Source organism: Aethalodelphis obliquidens, unplaced genomic scaffold (assembly GCF_003676395.1).
Source record: "Aethalodelphis obliquidens isolate GAN/ISIS:26980383/991018 unplaced genomic scaffold, ASM367639v1 scaffold26, whole genome shotgun sequence".
NCBI lineage: Eukaryota > Metazoa > Chordata > Mammalia > Artiodactyla > Delphinidae > Aethalodelphis > Aethalodelphis obliquidens.
Window position 1 is genome coordinate 17,222,840 of NW_020837970.1, and position 19,560 is coordinate 17,242,399.

At 35.6% G+C, this 19,560-nt stretch overlaps 1 protein-coding gene and 1 pseudogene across 4 annotated transcripts in view; one reads left to right on the forward strand and one right to left on the reverse strand.

Moving 5' to 3' along the window:
• The window catches only part of UACA (uveal autoantigen with coiled-coil domains and ankyrin repeats), a 99,944-nt gene that overhangs the window by 16,033 nt on the left and 64,351 nt on the right, over positions 1-19,560 (reverse strand). For 3 of the 4 annotated variants that reach the window (XM_027123490.1, XM_027123487.1, XM_027123488.1), the window contains exons 4-13: positions 18,491-18,555; positions 17,638-17,695; positions 11,758-11,828; positions 11,548-11,654; positions 8,157-8,338; positions 6,952-6,989; positions 4,183-4,251; positions 3,009-3,116; positions 2,429-2,461; positions 1,450-1,548 (exon numbers count right to left, since the gene is read on the reverse strand). In XM_027123490.1, coding sequence (XP_026979291.1) covers positions 1,450-1,548; positions 2,429-2,461; positions 3,009-3,116; positions 4,183-4,251; positions 6,952-6,989; positions 8,157-8,338; positions 11,548-11,654; positions 11,758-11,828; positions 17,638-17,695; positions 18,491-18,555 — 830 coding nt within the window. The remainder of the gene's footprint in view (positions 1-1,449; positions 1,549-2,428; positions 2,462-3,008; positions 3,117-4,182; positions 4,252-6,951; positions 6,990-8,156; positions 8,339-11,547; positions 11,655-11,757; positions 11,829-17,637; positions 17,696-18,490; positions 18,556-19,560) is intronic. The other variant, XM_027123489.1, reaches the window with a different exon arrangement.
• Positions 8,353-9,685, forward strand: LOC113629198 (mitochondrial import receptor subunit TOM20 homolog pseudogene; annotated as a pseudogene).

Sequence of the window (19,560 nt, forward strand, 5' to 3'; positions counted from 1 at the left end):
ATATAAACACAGGTTTTTGGTTGGTTTTTTTTTTAATGTATCAAGGCATAACTCACCTGCAATAAAGTACACAAGTATACAGTGCAATGAATTTTTGCATATGTATACTTTGTGTAATTACAACTCAGATCAAGATATAGAACCTGTCTAGCACGCCCAGAAGCTTCTTCATGCCCCGTCCTGGTCAGTAACCGGCCACCAAAGGGTGGCCTCTATTCTGACCTGTATTAGCATAGATTAGCTTTGTCTAGTTCTGCACTTCACAGAAAAGGAGTCAGGCAGTATGTGCTCTTTGTGTCTGATTTCTTTCATGCAACATTATGTCTTGAGATACATCCATGTCTTTACATTCTTTTTCATAGCTACACCCATATTTTAAAATTTACACACAAAAAATTTACTTTTGTTATGTACTTTGGAGTTATATTACACAATAAAGATAAAAGACTCACATTGAATCAGCCACTCTCTTCAGTGACCCCAATGATGAACAACATTTATAAAATATATATTTTGGCCTTGCAGAACAAATCTATGCAGTTAAAAGTCTGGAGAGTGGTCACCCTTGGTGCAAGGAGCAAGCGTGAGGAGGCTTCTGGGTACTAGTTATGTGGTGTTTCCTGATCTGGGATGTTAGATTTGTGAAAATTCTTCAACTTATTCACTTTAACATGTTCTTTTTAATGTATATTGTATTTTGATTAAAAGTTTAAAGAAAACATAGTCTTGGGGGCTTCCCTGGTGGCGCAGCGGTTGAGAACCCGCCTGCCGATGCAGGGGACATGGGTTCGTGCCCCGGTCCGGGAAGATCCCACATGCCGCAGAGAGGCTGGGCCCGTGAGCCATAGCCGCTGGGCCTGCGCGTCCGGAGCCTGTGCCCCACAACGGGAGAGGCCACAACAGTGAGAGGCCCACATACCGCAAAAAAAACAAAACAAACAAAAAAAAAACATAGTCCTGGAAAAACTAAGAGCTAATTGAGCCAAGAAAAGATAAGTATATGATCTGAGCCTTATTAACACACTACTCTCACCAAACAAATCCATATATGCACAAGGTCATTTCTGAGATAATCCTGGGATTACTGCTTTTCACTTAAATGATGCTTTTTATTAACACCATCATAATCATTATAATTTTACAGGTAAAAGTATGTCTTGAAAAGGTGAAGATGACAAAGAGGAAGGCTGGGGAAGAGAAACTGGAACTGAACTAAATGTCAGTTTAGTCAATTTCAATGATCTCATTTAACCTTTAAAACAACTCTGTGGAAAAAAGGACAATCACCCCAATTTTGCCAAAGCAGCACAAAGCTCAGAGACTTTAAATAAATTGCCCGAGGTCACACAATAAAGAAGAGAGTGATAATTCAAATTCAAGCCTGACTTCAAGCCCTTTACCACGGCCCATTATGAGTTACATGAAATAAATTATTTAAGCTTTCTATACCTCAAAATACTTGAATCTATTTTTCAGAGCCTCAATAGCTCTTAGGCTTTCTTCATGTTGCTTTTCTTTAGCTGCCAAAAGGGACTTCAGCTTTTCTTTCTGAAATGGAAAGAAATAAATACAGAGCAAAATCACCCTGTGCTTGAAATTGTGTTAAAAATGTGTTTTAGAAAATGTGAATTAGAATTACTTTGAGGACTATAGTTAATGAATTCTCTAACCTGGTCAATTTTTTTTTTAAAAAAAACGGAACTTTTTTTTTTTTTTTGGCTGTGTTGGGTTTTTGTTGCCATGTGTGAGCTTTCTCTAGCTGCGGCGAGCGGGGGCTACTCTTCCTTGCGGTGTGCAGGCTTCTCATTGTAGTGGCTTCTCTTGTTGCGGAGCACGGGCTCTAGGTGCACAGGCTTCAGTAGTTGTGGCTCGCAGGCTCTAGAGCATAGGCTCAGTAGTTGTGGTGCACGGGCTTAGTTGCTCCGTGGCACGTGGGATCTTCCCAGGCCAGGGATTGAACCCGTGTCCCCTGCGTTGGCAGGTGGATTCTTAACCACTGTGCCACCAGGGAAGCCCTAACCTGGTCAATTTTTAACTATTAGTAGAGTTCAAAATTTGTAGAACTATACTAATAATATACACAAACAATATTATGAAAAATTCAAATTTCTGTGGTTTGTTTTAAATCTTATCATTTTCAGACATTTTCTCTATAATGCTTAGAATTTTATATCTTTTCATGAAAAGTTTCATAGAAAATGAGCCATTCAGAGGCTCATTTCAGTAACAAGAAAATGCCTACAATAACCCACGCCACTATACTCAACACATAATTTTACAGTCACACATAGGTTTTGTTTTTTCCTTTGAGCAATAACCAAAAAGAGAATTCTGTCTCCACGTCAGTTCAGGACTTAAACCTCTACTGCAATGTTATCTTCAATTTACACAACAATTTACAGCTTTAAAGTAAAACTTATCATCCTACCTCACTTTCCAGATCATCAGCAACCATTACTTCCTAAATTTAAAAAGAAGAAGAAATGTATTTTCACTCTTGAAAGTTTATGTTAAAAAGCATGAGCTTGGCAAATATCTTTTAAAAAGACTGGTGCATGTCATTAAGATTGGGGATGAGGCTGTGAGAAGAAAATGCCTATGTGCTACTACTTCTGTGCTCTACGTTGTCATTCATGCTTCTCACTAACCAGGTTCAGAAGCACTTTCGATTCTTCTGAGACCCCATCAGTTACTTAAAACTCTTACCTGTTCTTCCTCCTCATGTCTTCTGTCTACTTCTTCCTCTCTAATCCCACAACTCCAATCACAGTTCAGTCCTTTGTCATTACCACAGACCAACAGTGTTCTCTGTTCTTAGATCCGACCTTGTTTCATGTAAAAGTCCTAATAAGATATGACTTTCCACAGGGCAATGACCTGATTTTACCTCCTTTAGCACCTGGCACCATGACTAGCTGTGATGGGCCGTCATTAACAATTTGTTACCGATGATAATGACTCGTAGTAAAACAGTTCTGGATTTTTCTGGTATGACGCAGATTATTTACCTCATTCAGCTGTAGTTGTAAACCATTTACTTTATCCAATAATATTCTCTGTTCCTGCTGAATTTTTCTCAACCTCTCTTTCAGATCTTCATTTTCAATCTCCAGATCCTTAAATAGCAAAGATAACAGGTGCCAGACCAACTTTAAAGGAGCAATTCTTACGGAAGAAATTTCTAAAAGCAGTTCACTATCATAAACAGATATATACATATATAAAACAGCTTTAAGTATAAAGATACAATAATTTCAATGACATTCAAATAATTTAAAATCTATACATGAGAAATAACGCAGAAAATTATAGTCCTATGATAACTAATAAATACAACTATATACAAAGACAGCAAACCATCATGATTCTAATAAATAAGAAATAAAAGCATCATCTGGAAATAGAAAATAGCAGAAGAATATGTCATTTTAACTTTTGCCAAACACCTCTCAAATTTATGAGTTTAACAAAGCATAAGAATATCAATACTTCAGTGCTCTGATAAAACATTTAAGCCTCTAATTGAAGGCTACAGTTCACTTTCTTAACACTACATAGTAAACTATGAAAACACAAATAAAATGCTTTTGTTTTATCATATGGAAAAGGCTATTCAATTTATATTTTAATGGTATTTCAGTCATAAAATAAACCATTTAATTATGGCTCTTTTTCCAACACAATCCAAATAATAATTATTTTTTGAACACTTTGACGAACATAAAAGGTAAAAAGTGCTATGTGGTTACCGAAATTACTTTTCTTAATCAAAATAAAAAATACTTTAAGAAAAAGTTCAGATTTTGTTTATTTACATTGATAACCATCATTTTTATCACTATAATTAATTTTCTAAAAGGAATACAAATTTATGATTTATGGCCCCAAACAGATATATTTAAATCAACAAAAACTTACAGAAAGTTATTAAATTATTTACTTCCTAATATATATTAAAACAATACTTCTTGTAAGATAATACTGACTCAAACATTCATATCAAAAGTTAATTCTTTTAGAAGGAATTTGGCAAGAAAGTAGAATCACAAAACATAACAAGCTGCCCTTCCATCCCCTACTCATTTCCCACACATTTTTGCTTCCTTTCTTTTCCCCAACCCCACTACAAACAATGCTGGAATTCTTTGCAAAGGAAGATACCAATTTTTTTTTTCGTTTTACCTGAATGTTTTGATGCTCCCTCTGATCTGATTTCATATTTACTTCATCTAGCATCTGCGTCAAATTTCGCTTTGGTAAAACATAAGAAAACACAGGTTAGCAAGTATGAGAATATAGAAAAGTACACTTTCCTCAATAGGCAATACACCCAATTAGTGATTTTCAGTTTATCCAAGTTTAAATTTTGCTGTACAAAACACAAGGTGGCAGTGTTTCCACTTAAAACTCCAAATGGAAAGCATCTTTAAGGATATAGGTTTTAAATAAATCAAGTATAATCTATTTCTTAAATACTAAAAAAATAACAGAATTTAAAACCCCTACTGCTAAGTATTTATTTTAACCAAAGTCACCAAATTTTAAAAAGGAGAATTTGTACTAGAGGCAAAACTCACGTTGTACTATAAAGCATCAGCTACCATTCCCAAAAGAAGAATTTGCTGTTTAAAAAGAGGAGGCGGGGGGGAGTTACATTAATGTTGAGAGAAAATATGGAAATTACTTCTTTGAGTACTGATGAGATAAAATATCAAAGGGTGTGATAAGAAAGAGATAGACAATCCACTGACTAAAGCTATATAAAAGATTTCTAAATGACTTGGTTGGGTACATGATCTGTTTTTGTACACTTACTGCTTTGAAACTTTAATCCAGCTTAGAGATTTGCTTTAATAAAAGCACAATACAATCACTAAACAAGAGATAAAATAATTTTTTTGCCCAAATTGATCTTTAAATCTACACAATAATTTAGAAAGGTATTTCTTTCTTCCTTTTTGAGAGCTAAAGAAACAAAACGTGAATGCTTTAATTTTCCAAGATAATTTTATGTTCCACATTATTTGTTGACTCATGTGTTTAAACTATCATACTAATGAGCTTGGATTTAGAATTAGAGGAACAAGTTCCCATTAAGACGATGCTCTGTATCCACGATTTGGCCCAAACTACATGTCTAGCCTCATTCCTTCTACCAAAGGGCCATTCTTGACGTGGAATCTGACCAGTCTCATCGTACATACCACTTTCAGCCCCTGCCTTCCCTTCTGGTCTCTGGTTCCTGTCACTCTGCCCCTCTACTGCCCCACGGGCATGTTAAACATGCTCCTTCATCAGGGGCTTGGTACTTGCCCTTCCCTCTGCCCTTGAGGCTTCACCCACAGAGCCGCTGGTTCCCTCCTCACTTCCTTCAGACCTCTGCTAGAATGTCAGTCACTTCCTGACCACACCATCTAAAATAGCTTCCCACCCTCTCCCTCTTCATTCCCTAATCCTGTTCTGCCTGTCTTCAAAGCATCTGCCACGGTGCTAAATACCCATCTGCTTACTGTTCATCTCTCTCACTGGGCTGGGAGCTCCATGAGGGCAGGAAATTTGAACACTGATATCCCCAGCACTTAGAACAGTAATGGGCATATAGTAAGTAACTGAATACATCTTATTTTTTAACCTATACTGTAGGCTTCTTGATAACAAGGATTATATGTCCCTTAGTACACAAACAAATCCTATTTACAGCAGATATTTTAAAATGTATTTAATTAACAACTGAAACAAATGAGTTTTACTGTTCTTAGCAGAATATTAACTCCATGAATTCATTTAGATAATTCCTATTCATTTAGATACCATTCCCATATTAATATTCAATAATTCTTTCTTTTAAATACATGTATATTTCAGAAATAGTTTTTCTCTTAATATGTGTGAGATGCCTGGTATTGATATAAGAGGGCACATTTTATTTCCCTCTACACCCACTTAGGTTATCTGAGGAATGGGAGAAAAGTCTGAAACAGCTGCTCCAGATGGGAAAGAAAAGTGACAGCAGATATGACCCATGCAGGGACATATTACTTAATTGTGATGGACTGAAAAGGAAGCATGCTTTCATACAGCTTTCAAATTTAGGTGCGAGCTACAGAAATGATACAGAATGATGACAGGATGGCTCAGAAGGTACCTGATTACTTCTCTTCAGGGTTTGGAAGTGCTCAGGTCCCTCTCATTAGAGAAAAGTTGAAAGCCTGGAAGGGGACAGTCAGCAGAAGAGGAGAGCTGCCTACACTAGCTTTGGGTGAGATGGTTTAAGAGTGTGCAAAGCAACCCCACACACTTTAACTCGAAGAGATCAGGGGAAATGATTAGACATCTACTGAGACTGAGACACAAAACCAGGGTTAAATAGTGATTTGATAATAAACTTAGTGCAAGGTATGAATTATTTCACGTACTGTGTTTTTTTAAAAGTCAAATCCTCATTAAATTAAATACAGCAAAAAAAGAAAAAGAAAAAGAAATCAAAATGTTAACAGTGGCATTGAAATCACATATATAATCAGTTTTGAATTCTGTTTTCTTCATTTCTTATTGCTTGGAAGAATTTTCCCACATCAGGGGATATTCGACTCTGTTACTAAGGGAGAATAGGAGAAAACTGTCTAGGGTCTACCAAGCTAATATTCATCAACGAAGAAACTCAACAAGGTGCAATATTCCATACTTGAAAAGGCTGGATGTTCAAGACCAGCAATCAAGAGTCTACTTATTTCCCATTGGATACATTCATTGTAATTAAGACCCATTGTCTCAAGCTGAGTGACAGTGTCTGGATAAAGCCTCAGGATCTCATGACCTAGGTTCTACATGGGCATGATTAACTGGGAAGAGAGAACGGCATGCATTTAAACTCAAAACAGTTATATATAACCATTACCCAGGTTTACTCAACACTTTACTTAAACTGCACAATATACATAATTTTTTAACCTGTTGTAAAGATGGTCCTTTCTTCCAAACTTCTCTCCCTGAAGATTTAAAGAGAGGGAAAGGGAGGAGAAAGAGGAACAGTGAAACAGCAGGTTAACTTGGGTAGATTTGCATTCACCAATTATGTAATTAAGTCAATATTAAAGAAATAAATTTTTAAGTTTCTTTTGCAGTTTACGACCTTACAGTTAAAACAACAATGAAATATCACTTTTGCCTATCTAATCGGCAAAGTATTTTTTTTTTCCTATGACAACATCCCTGTAGATGATATTCAATGCCAGGGAGGGGAGACAGGTGAAAAATACAAAATTTAAAACATCCTAAATTAGAAGGCAACTTTTCGATATATATTAAAAGCTTAAAAAAAAGTGCATAACCTGAAACCTCTTAATTCAATTTCTAGGAAGTTATCCTAAGGGTATAATAAAAATATGCTAAAATATTTATGCATAAGGACAGTCACTAAATGGTTATTTATATTAGTAAAAACTGTATAAACAACTTAAATGACACCTATAGAAAACTGCTTAATTAAATTAAACTTAGATGGAATTTTATGCATTGATAAAAATCATACTGTAGAAAAAATATTTATTTATGAGGGAAAAGTCTTCGAACTATATTACACAAAAAGTAAGCTACAGCTCACTTCAGGTGACCTCAATTTTATGCAGAGAGAAGACTGGAAAGATATTCCTCAAAATGTTAGTAGAGGCTCCTCAGTGGTAGAATGAGTGGTTGATTTTACTTGCTGTGCTTTTCTGTGCTTTCCAATTTCTCTTTAATAAGCATACGAAAATACTTGGCACACGTATTCAATAAATCTTACTTGAATATTTTAAATACATGTTTAAACAATGATTCTTTCTTTAAAACTTTTTAAGTACAAGAGCTTAAGCACTTCACCCCTCCTCATCAAAAAATATATATTAGCAAAACACTTTATTTGGCTCTTTCTTTTCAGTTCTTAAATTACTCCACAGTAGAGTAGGGTTGACTGGATAAACTGGACAATAAATGTAACACACACTGCCTCAGAACAAGTGACTATAATGTAAAACCGCAGAGCTGAGGCAGATGAACCAATACTGCTTATTGTAAGGAGTGTTTTGCCTCTTACGAACTGTAGCTCTACCACCTAAATCTTTAAAAGCTGCTCTTTATTAACTAGCACTTTTCTAGTGACAGAAAACTGCTGGTACCTTTGCTGGTATTTTCTGATGCAGTCTTCAGTAAGGTTAGAATGTCCAGATTGTCAGCAATTCTTGCATAGTAAGAACTATCATGGCCAAGGGCATCCAGCAAGGTTACATCAGCACCATTTCTGATTAAGACTTCTACTGCATCTTTGCAACCATACTCGCAACCTAGCATGAGAGCAGTCCTAGAAGGCAAGATGGAAGAATAAAAGACCTTGAGAAGGATCAAAAAAAAAATTTCAGAAATCTCTTTCAGAGGTCCCCTTCTTAAAGAACAGATATTACTTTAAAAAGCCACGTTGTTATAGACACAGATTTGACTTCATATTTTTACTCCATTGCATTTATAAAAAACATTTGTTTTGTGTCTTAGTTTGCAGAGCTAGCATTTTACATCTACCTACACACATCTGTTACTTCTACTACCAAATTAACCTCCTTTATTCCAGTCCTTCTATGTACTACAAGTTAATTGCCACAAAGATCTTCCACAACTGATACTGTCACCTTATCTGTGCAAAACCTACAATGATAAACCCAAGCTATTTAAATCACTTTGCAGGCCTTTCCGCGTCCCTCACGGCGGGCGGCAGGACAGAGTGGCACAGTCCTTTCCGAGGGTTCTCGGCCAACGGCTTCATCGTGGGCCCTGCTGCCGCCAAACCCACTCCTCGTTGGAGAGAAGATGGAGGGCCGCAACAGCGCCATCTCCGCCGGTACGTGCGGGGCCCTTTTCATTGGGTACTGCATTTACCTTGACCCCAAGAGATGGAGAGATCCTAACTTCAAAAACAGGCTGCAAGAACGAAGAAAGAAACAGAAGCCTGCCAAGGAGAGAACCAGACTTTACAAGTTACCTAACCTTACAGATGCTGAAGCCGTTCAGAAATTCTTCCTTGAAGAAATACAGCTTGCAAGAGTTACTAGCTCAAGGTGAATATGAGAAGGGTGTTGACCATCTGACAAATGCAATTGCTGTGTGTGGACGGCCACAGCAGTTACTGCAAGTGTTGCAGCAAACTCTTCCACCACCAGTGTTCCAGATGCTTCTGACTAAGCTCCCAACAATTAGAGAACTGTAAGTGCTCAGAGCTTGGCTGAAGATGATGTGGAATGAGAAACAAATGTCAATATAATAATCTCAATTTAAAAATATTTTAAAAATCTTAACTTGAAAGATGATCAGCTCTGGGGGAGTAAGGGCAAATAAGCTTGTTATGGACTGTCCTACACTCAAATCTACCAAAGTTAATTTTTACTTTGTGTAGATCCATTTGTCTGTTTTATTTATTTTCCCAGTGAAAAGTGTATTTTGTTAGAGAGGTTTTCATTTTATAAATACACTATCAGTTACTGAAAACAATAAAATAAATAAATCACTTTGTGAACTGAACCACATCATGCAAACGTCACCAATGAATCCCTTCTATTCCAAAACAAGAATCAGATTCCTGTTCCTGATTTCTCTCTTTAGAAGAGCCTTTCTTCTCCTACACATCTCCTTCACATTTTCACACTTAATTTTAAAATTTGCCTTCTCAAATAAATCTTCTTTTTTTGTTGTTGTACGCGGGCCTCTCACCGTTGTGGCCTCTCCCGTTGAGGAGCACTGGCTCCGGACGCGCAGGCTCAGCGGCCATGGCTCACGGGCCCAGTCGCTCCGCGGCATGTGGGATCCTCCCGGACCGGGGCACGAACCCGTGTCCCCTGCATCGGCAGGCGGACTCTCAACCACTGCGTCACCAGGGAAGCCCTCAAATAAACCTTCTTTGATTAACCCCATTATCATGGACCACTGGTTTATTCGGCCATGACAGAATCGTCAGCACTTAAACATTTAACAGTATGACTGGCAGATCATAATAATGCAACAATTAAATCATCATGGAAATTTAGAAGTACTCTAGAAATTCTCTATTTTTACTGCTGAGGCAACCAACACTTAATGAAATGAAGTGACTTATCCTATATATGATTCTGTCTTCAATTGTGAATATTGAATTTCATACGGAAACTGATTTTTGCCTTTATTTGATGTCTGTTCTATTCCTCTTTTATACTCCCCGGTAGTTGCTGGAATGCAGTTTTACATAAAACAGGCATTAACAAATTTTTTGTTATAAGGGAAAAAATGTTATAGGTAAGACAGGAAGAAAGAAAAGAAACTTGAATACAGAGTGTCAGAAACAGATTTTAATTTACCTTTAAAACCATTTGATATGTCGTCTAAATATAATACACATTGCCCTATCGCATTGGTTTTTTTGTGAAGTTCCAATGAAATAACACAAACATACTTGGAAAAATATAAGAGAAAGCATTGTATACGTGGATCAGCCAGATCACCCCTTTCTGATCCTAAAATTTATTTTTCAATCAAATTTTCTTAAACATGCTTGGAGCCAGATCACAGTATCACAAAAACAAAGTAATATAAAAAAAGCCACTTTCTTAAAAATCACATTAATGATTTAATTGCTTAAGAATTTCCTCCTTTGAGATGCCTGAACAATGAAAACAATCAGAGCTATAAAATCTGACATCCAAAGACTAATTATACTTATCTACTTCCAGTGAACTACAAACAATAGAATACGTGTTTAGAAGAATAAAAGTAACTGAAAAGAAACCAACAATTTTACCAGTAATCATCTATACAATCTCAGAAACTTGTCATAAATTACTGTAATGCTTCAACTGGTGGAAGGGATGTATTTCAGATACTTTGTTGTCAGAAACTCCGTGACTATAAACATCAGAATTATAATATAGCAAGCAGCATGATACACTAGACCCAGAAAAGAGGACAGAGAGAATTACAGATAGAAATTGTTAGTGCACACCAACTAAAATAACATCAAATACAGGTGCAGAAATAAATTAATGAAATCTGTACTGGGGTACAGAAATGAACTCAGTTTCAAAGAAGGAGGTGGCATTGTGCCCAGCAGAAAGGAGAGAAAACACCTTGAGAAAATCTACACTGAAACATGTCAAGCTCCAGGACACGCAAGAACTCCCTTACTCTCAAAAGATTCACTAATGAAGAAGTAGAGACTGTAAATGTCATTTTTTATTCTTCTTCCTTATTTGAGCCCATTTCATTAAAGATTATTTTATAAGCTCAAAATAACTAGGATATAATTACTCTTTTCTTCAGTTCTTTGACCTGAACACAGGCCATAATCACTGCCCGTATTTCGAGTTTACCCTGTCATCATCCCCCATTTCCCTCTCCCTCCTTCTTCAGCCAACTCTAAAGAGTAAGAAGAAGTGAGTGCTAATTCCAAGGAAGGGAGAACCACAGGGGATAGAAAGGCCAAGTCACAGCAGCAGAGCTTCAGGATCACTGTGCATCGAGCTGGTGTCTGGGGAGCCGTGATAAAAGAATTACCTGTTTTGTTTGTCTCTGGAATTAATATCCGCCCCTCTATCTATCAGCAGTTGACATATTGTTGGCCTACACATCTGAGTAGCCAGAACAAGTGGCGTCCGCCCATCCTAAGCAACAAGAAAAATAAGACAGCATTCAGACAACGAGTCTCCCAAAACATGAAAGTCAGAATACGTGAGTTGAAATGAGAATAAACATAAACTGACTTACTACATCTCTGGTATTCACTGAGGCCCCGTGGTCGCAGAGCAGCTGTATGCTAGAAGGACAGTCTGCCATAGCTTTGAGGAACAAAGGAAAATGATAAATGGTGAACATCTGTTGGTAGCACGTGGTGTTTTGCTAGACCCGTATAAGGCCTAAATTCTTCAATCCCTAAAGTACTAAACTTCACATCCTTCACTCTCAGTTTAGCATTATAAGCATTGATTTTTCTATCTGAAAATGGATTAGATAAGATCATTTTGTAAATTTTGTATAATTTATTAGGACCAAGGAACACTGTCACTCTTGCAGAGGACAAGAATATACTGCTGTGCTAAGGGTAACCACTGATAATGAAAATCACACTTAAACTTTCTATTTATAGTATATTTTAAAGTATGGCTATAACTTACTGAATCCTTGAAGTGTTAGTGCAGTTTTTTTAAAAGAATCACATACTTTTTTCTTTACAGAAGACCCACAGTAAATAAAGTATGATTCATACAGTTCATATTTCCTTTTCAAAACAGAAACTGCAATGTCTGCCCTTGATGCAAAAGCAGGGTCATTTTGCTAAAAATTATATTAGAAAATCACATGATGCCTCTTCTCTGATCAACACTAGAGTTCATATTTGTATCAGGAAAAAAGTGGTCAAATTCATAAAGTACGATTGTGTTTATACTTCCCACGAGTTTTTATAAAAGTTTTATAAGTTGATATTAGTTTATTTGCACAAAAAAGTACTAAGTCAGCGTTCTTTTTTTTTTTTTTGGTGCAATAAAGTAAAACCAAACATACATTAAAAAATCAAGTCAATTTTTCATTTCTGATGTCTTTAATCCAGCAAGTCTTTTATATAAAATATATAATCAATCTTAAAAAAAAGATAAATTGAAACTGAATACATTAATTCAGGAATTATAAAATAACAACCATTCAGGCCCAATTAAAGATAAGAAGGAAAAAATGTAAAGCATAAAAAATTCCAGAGTTATACTATACTGAACAAATCAAGTCAGTATTAAAGGTGCGATGATGGAGAATGCCAGCCGTTCATCCTTGTTCCATGGTAATAGAACTGTGTTGGGCACAGGGTGGCTCACCTAGACCACAGTTCCCAGTCTCCTTTGCATGAAGGCATGACCACATGAGTTAGATCATGCCAATGGAGTCTGACATGAGGGACATGTGCTACCTTCTGAGTCTAGGGCTTTAAAAAGTGGTTATACATTCTTCCATAATCTTTCTCCTTCCTGCTAGCAGGATAACAGGTACCTATTATCAGCTTCAGCCTTAAAGATGAGGACAACACCCCCAGGCAATGGTAGAACTGCAAAATAGAAGAAATCTGGGTCCCTGAATGACTATATGAAGCAGAGGTACAAGCCAATCTGATCATTAGGGCTGTGACATGAAAGAAATAAATTCTGTGTGTGTGTGTGTGTGTGTGTGTGTGTGTGTGTGTGTGTGTGTGTGTGTGTGTGTGTGTTTAAAGCAAATGTTATTTTATTTTGTCACAGCAGTATAATCTTATCCCTAACCAAGACAAAAATTGCTATCAGGAGTCAGGTGCTGTTGTAACAGATACCTAAATTATACAGCACTGGTTTAGTGGTTGGGTACTAGGTGGTCAGTAAACATATTTCAGGCTAGAAACCTTGTGATTTTTCTCACACTGTGGCAAAACGTTTGATAGATCTATCATCTGTGCTAATTTACAAGGTACACTGTGTGAGTATGGAGCCTTTCTAGGTGAAGCAATAGAAAAGAGCCCAAATTTTAGGGCATATTGGCGGCTGCTTACTGCTTCTAGTAAGAAAGAGATGAGGTCAACAAGAAAGAGATGAGGTCAAGCAAGAATTAGTTATGAACACAGTTGGAAGGGAATAGAGTTTCTAGATATTTGGGACCTCACAGGTATAGAGAAGCCAATTGTTTCTCTATACCAAACAGCAAGATATAAAACTATTGTTGGTCACAACTTTTCTCAAAGACAGCCCAATAAGGAAAAATGAAAAAAAAACAAAAAAAACAGATCCAGTCCTGGAATAAAGATCAGATTGAGGATACTATATTCCCATCCAAGACTATTATTTCAGATGACTTTGAGGTGGCAGTATTAAAATGAACAAATGAACCTATTTACAAAACAGAAGTAGAGTCACGGATGTAGAAAACAAACTTATGGTTACCAGGGGACGGGGTTGGGGGGGGATAAATTGGGAGATTGGGATTGACATAACACACTACTATATATAAACTAGATAACTAATAAGGACCTACTGTATAGCACAGGGAACTCTATTCAATACTCTGTAATGGCCTATATGGAAAAAGAATCTATAAAACAGGAGTAGGTATGTGTATATGTATAAGTGATTCACTTCATTGTACACCTGAAACTAATACAACATTGTAAATCAACTATATTCCAATAAAATTTTTTAAAAACTCTGTAAATTAACCTAATGTTCTACACAGTACTGAACATTTTATAAATAAATTTTCTAAATTTTGGTTAAAAAAATAAAATAAAACGAGGTAGAGAATCATGAGTCCAGAAATAAAAACAAGAAATAAAGGAGGGTTAAGAACTTTATGTCCAGAAAATAAATGGTTCCTGACATATGAAAGTGGCTGGCAACAAATAGGCCAGAAACCTACCAAGGTTTTGAGGGAATGCACTACCCCAAAATCCAAAAGCCCAGTCAGCTAAAACTAATAACTCTTCCTGTGCTTAAGCTGCCTATATAGAGGGCATACTTTCCAACATCCAATTTACCTGTGATCTTGGAGGATAATGGACAAGAACCTTCCAGAAGGCAGAGCTAGGGCCCACAGAGGACAATAAGGGATTTCTCCTAGGAAACAAAACTGGGGGGCACCTGAAGGAGCTAACCAAGAAATTTACTCCAAGATCTCAGTTGAAAGCCTTTGCAAGTTTTGCTCAGCAGTATCTGAAACCTGCTGTTGAATAGTGACTGCTGTGTATTTCCCAGTTCTCCTGTTTCCAAAAGGGAGTCTTTATTTTACTTATCCTGTTCTTGCTGCATCACTATATTGTGAGGAGCAGATCTCTTTTCTTTGAGTTTACAAACTGTTGGACCATGAAGAGCCATTTCAGAGCCAAAAATACACAAGTGCACATCACCCAGAAATCCCAGACTTTGAGGTGGCTTCAGTGACTGAATTGGTTATGTATCCTCTCCCTTGGGGTGGGGATAATGTTCTATGTGTGGAAAGTAGGGGCTGCAGGAATATCTGGAAGGCCAGAGGGCTGGACTGTGGCAATTGTTACCAAAATTTGTTCTCCCCTTCTTCTACAGTGTGGCAGCTCGGCCATGACTAGTTATCTTGAGATTACATTTCTGGGCCTCCTTTACAGATAAATATAACCAACTGACTTTGGTCTTATTGTTGGATTATGAGTAGAGGGCTATTTACCACTTCCAAATCTGGGCCTCAGACTGTGGGCATGCGCTCCTCCTATTCTCCTTCCCTTTCCTGCCAGCTGGAACGCAGATATGACTACAACCCTGCTGCAGTGACATTGCTGAGGAAGATACCAGAGGAAAGTGGAGCAACAAGATGGAAAGAATTCAGTTCATGAATGACCTCAAGCCACCTGCCAACCTATACCACTCCATTTTTTTTTAATAAGCAACTGATATTGGAGTTCTTTTACTACATCAACTTGGTCTTCATTCTAACTTCATCTGTATACCTACTGAACAAATATTAAAATTTCAATCTGTTAAGTTGTACCAGTTTTAAAAACAGGGATAATAAAATCTATAATATACAAAAAATTACACATACTTACTGTACATATTTTGATGAGTTTGGACAAACGCATACACTGTAATACCCTCACCACAATCAAGGTACTAAACATATGGATCGCCTCCACAAATTTCCTTGTGTCCTTTTGTGTGTCTGTGTGTTTTTTGGGGTTTGTTTTTGGGGGGGTTTTTTGGTGAGAATACTAAGTACTCTATCCTCTTAATATATTTTAAAGTACACAATACCATATTGTTAATTATGTGCAATACGTTATTACATTATACAATAATTATATACAAGTTTTGTATAATAATTATACCTCAATTAAGCAGTAAAAAAAATAAAAACAACTAGAAAAAGTTGAACATTGAGTAAATGATATTGAAAACATTTTCAAATGCATTAGGTGTAATAATGGTATTACACTTAGGTTACAAAATAGAATCATTATCTTTCAGAGATAAAAGCTGAATTGTTTATGGATAAAATTATATGATGTCTTGGATTTGATTTAAAATATGCCAAGTAGAGGAGAATAATGGGTGGTGGTATAAATGAATCCAGATTAGCCATATGCTGACAACTGTCTCAGCTGGATGAGGGGTATAAGGTATTTTAATATGATAGTCTAACTTTATGTTTCAAATTTTCATTTTTAATAATTTTTAAAACATGATTATTAACATTTTAAAAACATGATTATTTTTAATTTTTAATAATTATAACATTTTTAATAATTTTTAAAACATGATTATTAATAAGGTTGGATGGATTAAAAAACAACTATGAGAAGGTGGTAGGAGAATAGAAATATCATGTGACATATATTCATACTTCATTAAGCAGCAAAATCATTTTAAAATTTCCATCAAACAATAAATTAGTGCTACAGAAATGAATTATAATTTTTTATGATTTTAAGTTTAATTTATAAATTTGTTTTGATGAACCCATAACTACACAAGCTTGATAAGTATATCACATATGAATCTAGGTCTATGTTTTTATTTATTTTTTAATTAATATTTTTGTTTATGTAAATAGTAATACAAAATTATCATAAAAATATAAAACTATAGAAACTCACAGGAGTCATTGTGAGGCTTAAATGGCAATGTATGTAAAAATGTTCTGAAAATAATAGCACTCTATACCAAAATTTTAAAAAATGCATTGTGTGAGAGATTAAACTATCACAAAAATACATAAGATTTTTTTAAAAAGGAAGAAAATCAAAAGTATAAAAGTTTGAAGGAAATTTGAAGTATAATACATTTTTAACAGAGACTACTCTAATCCTCTAATCTACCAAGGATATTCCATATACATGAAAGGAAACAGTAGGTTTTGTTTTGTTTTGCTTTTCCTTTGAACACCTAGTTAACTAGGAATTTCAGTCTTAGAGGAGTCTGCCCAGGGGTCAGACTATCTTACATTCCAAAAATCCTTAAATATTTAACTTTTTTCTAATCATTTTCTTTAAGACACCTAAAGAATAATGCAGATAAATTTTGATATACAGTATGATTAATAAAATCTTTGAAATTACTAATATAAATCTCTTTTAAAATACAGCAAATTACAATGGCATGTAATTCAGCACTGACACCTCTAAATCAAAACAAGCACCATCATCATTAATTAAGAAGTTACTACATGCCAGGTACTATTCATGATTCAGTTATAACCACTACTGCAGTAGTATTAGTAACTTCATTTTGCAGATGAGGAAAATGAGGTTCAGACATGTTAATGAGGTAAATATAGTTTTTAAGAAAGAGAAGTCTTCCTCATTCCCATTTCTCCTACCAGTTCCCAAGCAAACACATGGTACTTACAGCTCCTTGAGAGCAGGATTATGGTTTATTCATCTTTGGACTTTCAGTATCTAGCAACCTGGCCTGTAAATATTGGCTGAATGATTCTTTTTAAGCCGTACAATCCAATAAATTTCAAATCTGAATAAATAAAAAATTCATAACATTCTGTTTCTCCATGAATTATACAAATATATTCATGTTAAAACTTTGAAATTAATTTAAATGCCCAGCCATTTTAACAAAGATTTGTTTATGTCCAAGTGAAACCTTTGCTTATTACCTGCATCGTGAAGTGCAGTTCTTCCCTGCAGGTCTACATGTTCAGTGGGACAACTGTACTGTTTTAAAACACAGATATTTAGTAATCTAAGAAAGTTTTATTTCCAAGTTAAATATCGAGACTCAAATGAACAGCTGTTATTTAATCTTAAAAATATTGCATTTATCAAAAACTCTAAAGAGTACTAGACAAGCCATAAATATTTTGACATGCGACAAATATAATAACATTATACTGCAAATTTAACAGTATTCCAGTAAACAGGAAAACATATGGTACATTACAATCGCATGAAATATAGAAACTGTTATTGTTTGGGGTTTTTTTCCAGCAAGAATTAAAACTTGAACAATTGAATCAGAAAAAACAAATGAGTTCTGCTGTGAAACTTAGTGGCAAACATGTTTAAGGAAATGTGTGACTAGACCTTTCAACTGAAAACGTAATTTAGCCCAGTAGTTCACAGAATTTTGTGGTTGCCTGATTATAAGCTTAACTAATGATGTTATTACATAGTCTGAGTTATTGATGTTTATACAGAAATATATAGATCCTATGCTGTATCACTTCATCGCAAGTCATATACCAGATGACAGAAAATTCCAATCTCCAGCTAATGTCAACAGGAAGGTCAAGTCTTTGTTGTTTATTTTTAATACACTGAGTTATGCAATTCACTTCCCTCAGAGTCTTTGCTCTTTATTGTTCACATTCTTTCACAAATGATGGAAAAAATATTATGTAAGCTAATAGTCAAAGCTAGCCTACTATTTTCTTTGATCTCAAGTTCCAAAAACACATCTGTTATTTGCAGTCAAAATAATAAAGTCAAAGTATTAACCACTTTTACTACCTGTAGAAGTTTTTGTAGACACAGTGCATGCCCATACTTTGCAGCCAGGTGAAGAGCATTCCTCCCTAGAAAAGAAATAATTTTAAATATATGATAAGGGTCATTTTCTTCACATGTGAATTCTCCTTAGAAATGTGCTTCAGTTTTCCAAAATCAGTTGACAGACTACTTCATTTGTAGGCATGCTTTAAGTTTCTAAGATGTCTCACCCAGTTTCATATTTTAATTAGAGATAATGTACACACCAAAACAATGAAGGTGGGAAGAAAAAATAAACATACAAACTCATTACAGAGCAAGAATTTTGTCTTATTCACCACTGTATCTCCAATACCTGGAGCAGTTCCTGAAACAGAGTAAGTAATTAAATATTGCCATAGGAGAGAAGGGAGAGAAAGAGAAAGAAAAAAAAGGAATGGGGATAGGAGGGAGAGAAAGATAACTAGATTTCACGTAACATTTCTCAATAGGCAGTGTGGATACCAAAATGGAGAAAGGTTAAGAGATGTGAGTCAAAGAAAGGGTATTCTCTAACTAATTTTTATGCTTCAACTAAAATTCAAAGTTTACAGAGAGATTCTGTCTCTGAAAATCAGACAATTTTTTCAAATATGTGATTAAAATGTGCAAATTTAAAGGAAATGATGAGGGGAGCAGGGAAGAGGTCACCAGATAATCTGGAAGGTTAACTCTGAATACTGAAAAAGGTAATTTGCAGAGAACATTCTACCTCCAAACACTATTTCTCCTAATTGTACTTCTTTACACAAATATCTTTCTTGGATGGTGAAAACTACAAGGGTTTCACCAGACTATTCCAGCTTCCAATCTTTAATGCTCTTAATTTCCCTCTAACTTCACAAACTTCTCCAAACGTAATTGTACTTCACAAGTAGACCTTTCTGCTAGAAAAGTAATGTGTGTTCTGTTCATCCTGGATGAAGGAATAAATTGACTTTCAACTCTCATTCAGTTTTATATGCATGTAGATAGGTGAATACGTTTTGCTGGGTCTGATCATTTCTGTGTAGCTAACAGGTTCTAGAGCAAAAGGCAGTGAGTCCAGACCT